Below are 1,288 nucleotides of genomic sequence, written 5' to 3'. Positions count from 1 at the left end.
GAAGGGTAGTCTGTTTGCTTATCTCTATTGCTGCTGATATTTCACAAATAATTTTATACCAAGGCACAGGGTGTGAAGGTGATGAGAAAACCAAACCCCGTGTTTGGAATAGGAAGTTAAGCATGTCACTGTGTTACTAGAAGCAAATTTTTTGTTCAGTTAGTTGCCTGTTGTCAACCAATTGCAACCAGGAAGGAATGCAACTGTGTGATATTACTGGTGGTTGTTCTAAGGTTGTTCTGCTTTACTTCACTCTTCCTTCTCTTTCTCTGCCTTGAAGCATGCACTTAATTCAGGTGGACTCCGTTCAGCGATGGATGGAAGATTTGAAGTTGATGACAGATTGTGAGTGTATGTGTATTCTCCAGTCCAAGCCAATCAGCATTGAGAAGGATGAACAAAATGAACTTATCCTTTCCTCACAACATAGCACATGTGATAACTTGCAGCTGCTATTAAAAAGAGCTTGGATCATAAGCACAGAGTTGACCAGGATTGCTCAAAAGCTGGAGAAGAATAGATGGCAGAGAGTCCACAGCCTGACAGTAAGAGTCAACTGCCACGTGCGTTCAATGATAAATGAGTACAATATGTTCACCAGGAATTCTTCAGAAGAAATGCACCAGGTAGGATGCCTTACCTGATATTGTGTTTGTCTTGTTTATTTTTCTTAATTGCAATAATTAAAACTTACTTTAAACAATCTGTAAGAGATCCTTACATGCTGATACTGGTCCCTCATTTAAGACTTTCTAATCCGTTTTCAGCGATGGAAATGTTCTTGACTGATTTTGGATCCCATTTTATCATAGGCCTGATTCTGAATTTTAATAATGTTGACAAATTACATTGAAAAAAGTTTTGGCTTTTAGGAATACGGGACTAAAGTAACTAGATGCCCCATCTGTGAGTTCCTTTGCATTTATGATGTAGAAAATGCTACTTTTCTGTTAACATCCACTTTATCTTTATCATTTTATTCAGAAAAGTAAAAAAATGGTGTCATATGAAATATGTTTCTGGAGGGTTTTCACCTAAATATAATAAACATTATTTGTTTTTAAAAAGCAATTGTGTGTGTGGATATTGCTTTAAAACCAATTTCTCTTTCTCTCTGCAGTTTGAAAAACTTGTAATAGATAAGTGTTCAGAATTTACGGCATTCACAGAAAGGTAACTTAAATTTTCTAGTTGAAATATTAATTTTGCTGGTTTATTTTGTTGAAGAATTTATAATGAGAAGTACAAATCCACTAACACCCTCAAATGCATGAACTAGGCCCCACAG

At 35.9% G+C, this 1,288-nt stretch overlaps 1 protein-coding gene across 1 annotated transcript in view; it reads left to right on the top strand.

The window, feature by feature from the left end:
• The first annotated feature begins 281 nt into the window (after nucleotides 1-281).
• INSC (INSC spindle orientation adaptor protein) overlaps nucleotides 282-1,288 on the top strand; it is a 57,132-nt gene continuing 56,125 nt past the window's right edge. The window contains exons 1-2 of the mRNA XM_010174250.2: nucleotides 282-626; nucleotides 1,121-1,173. Of these exons, the coding sequence (XP_010172552.2) occupies nucleotides 282-626; nucleotides 1,121-1,173 (398 nt within the window). The remainder of the gene's footprint in view (nucleotides 627-1,120; nucleotides 1,174-1,288) is intronic.

The sequence above is a fragment of the Antrostomus carolinensis genome, unplaced genomic scaffold (genome assembly GCF_000700745.2).
Source record: "Antrostomus carolinensis isolate BGI_N321 unplaced genomic scaffold, ASM70074v2 scaffold49628, whole genome shotgun sequence".
Taxonomy (NCBI): Eukaryota; Metazoa; Chordata; class Aves; order Caprimulgiformes; family Caprimulgidae; genus Antrostomus; species Antrostomus carolinensis.
Note: the sequence above shows the minus strand (reverse complement) of the source record. Positions and strands in the feature narration are given on the sequence as shown.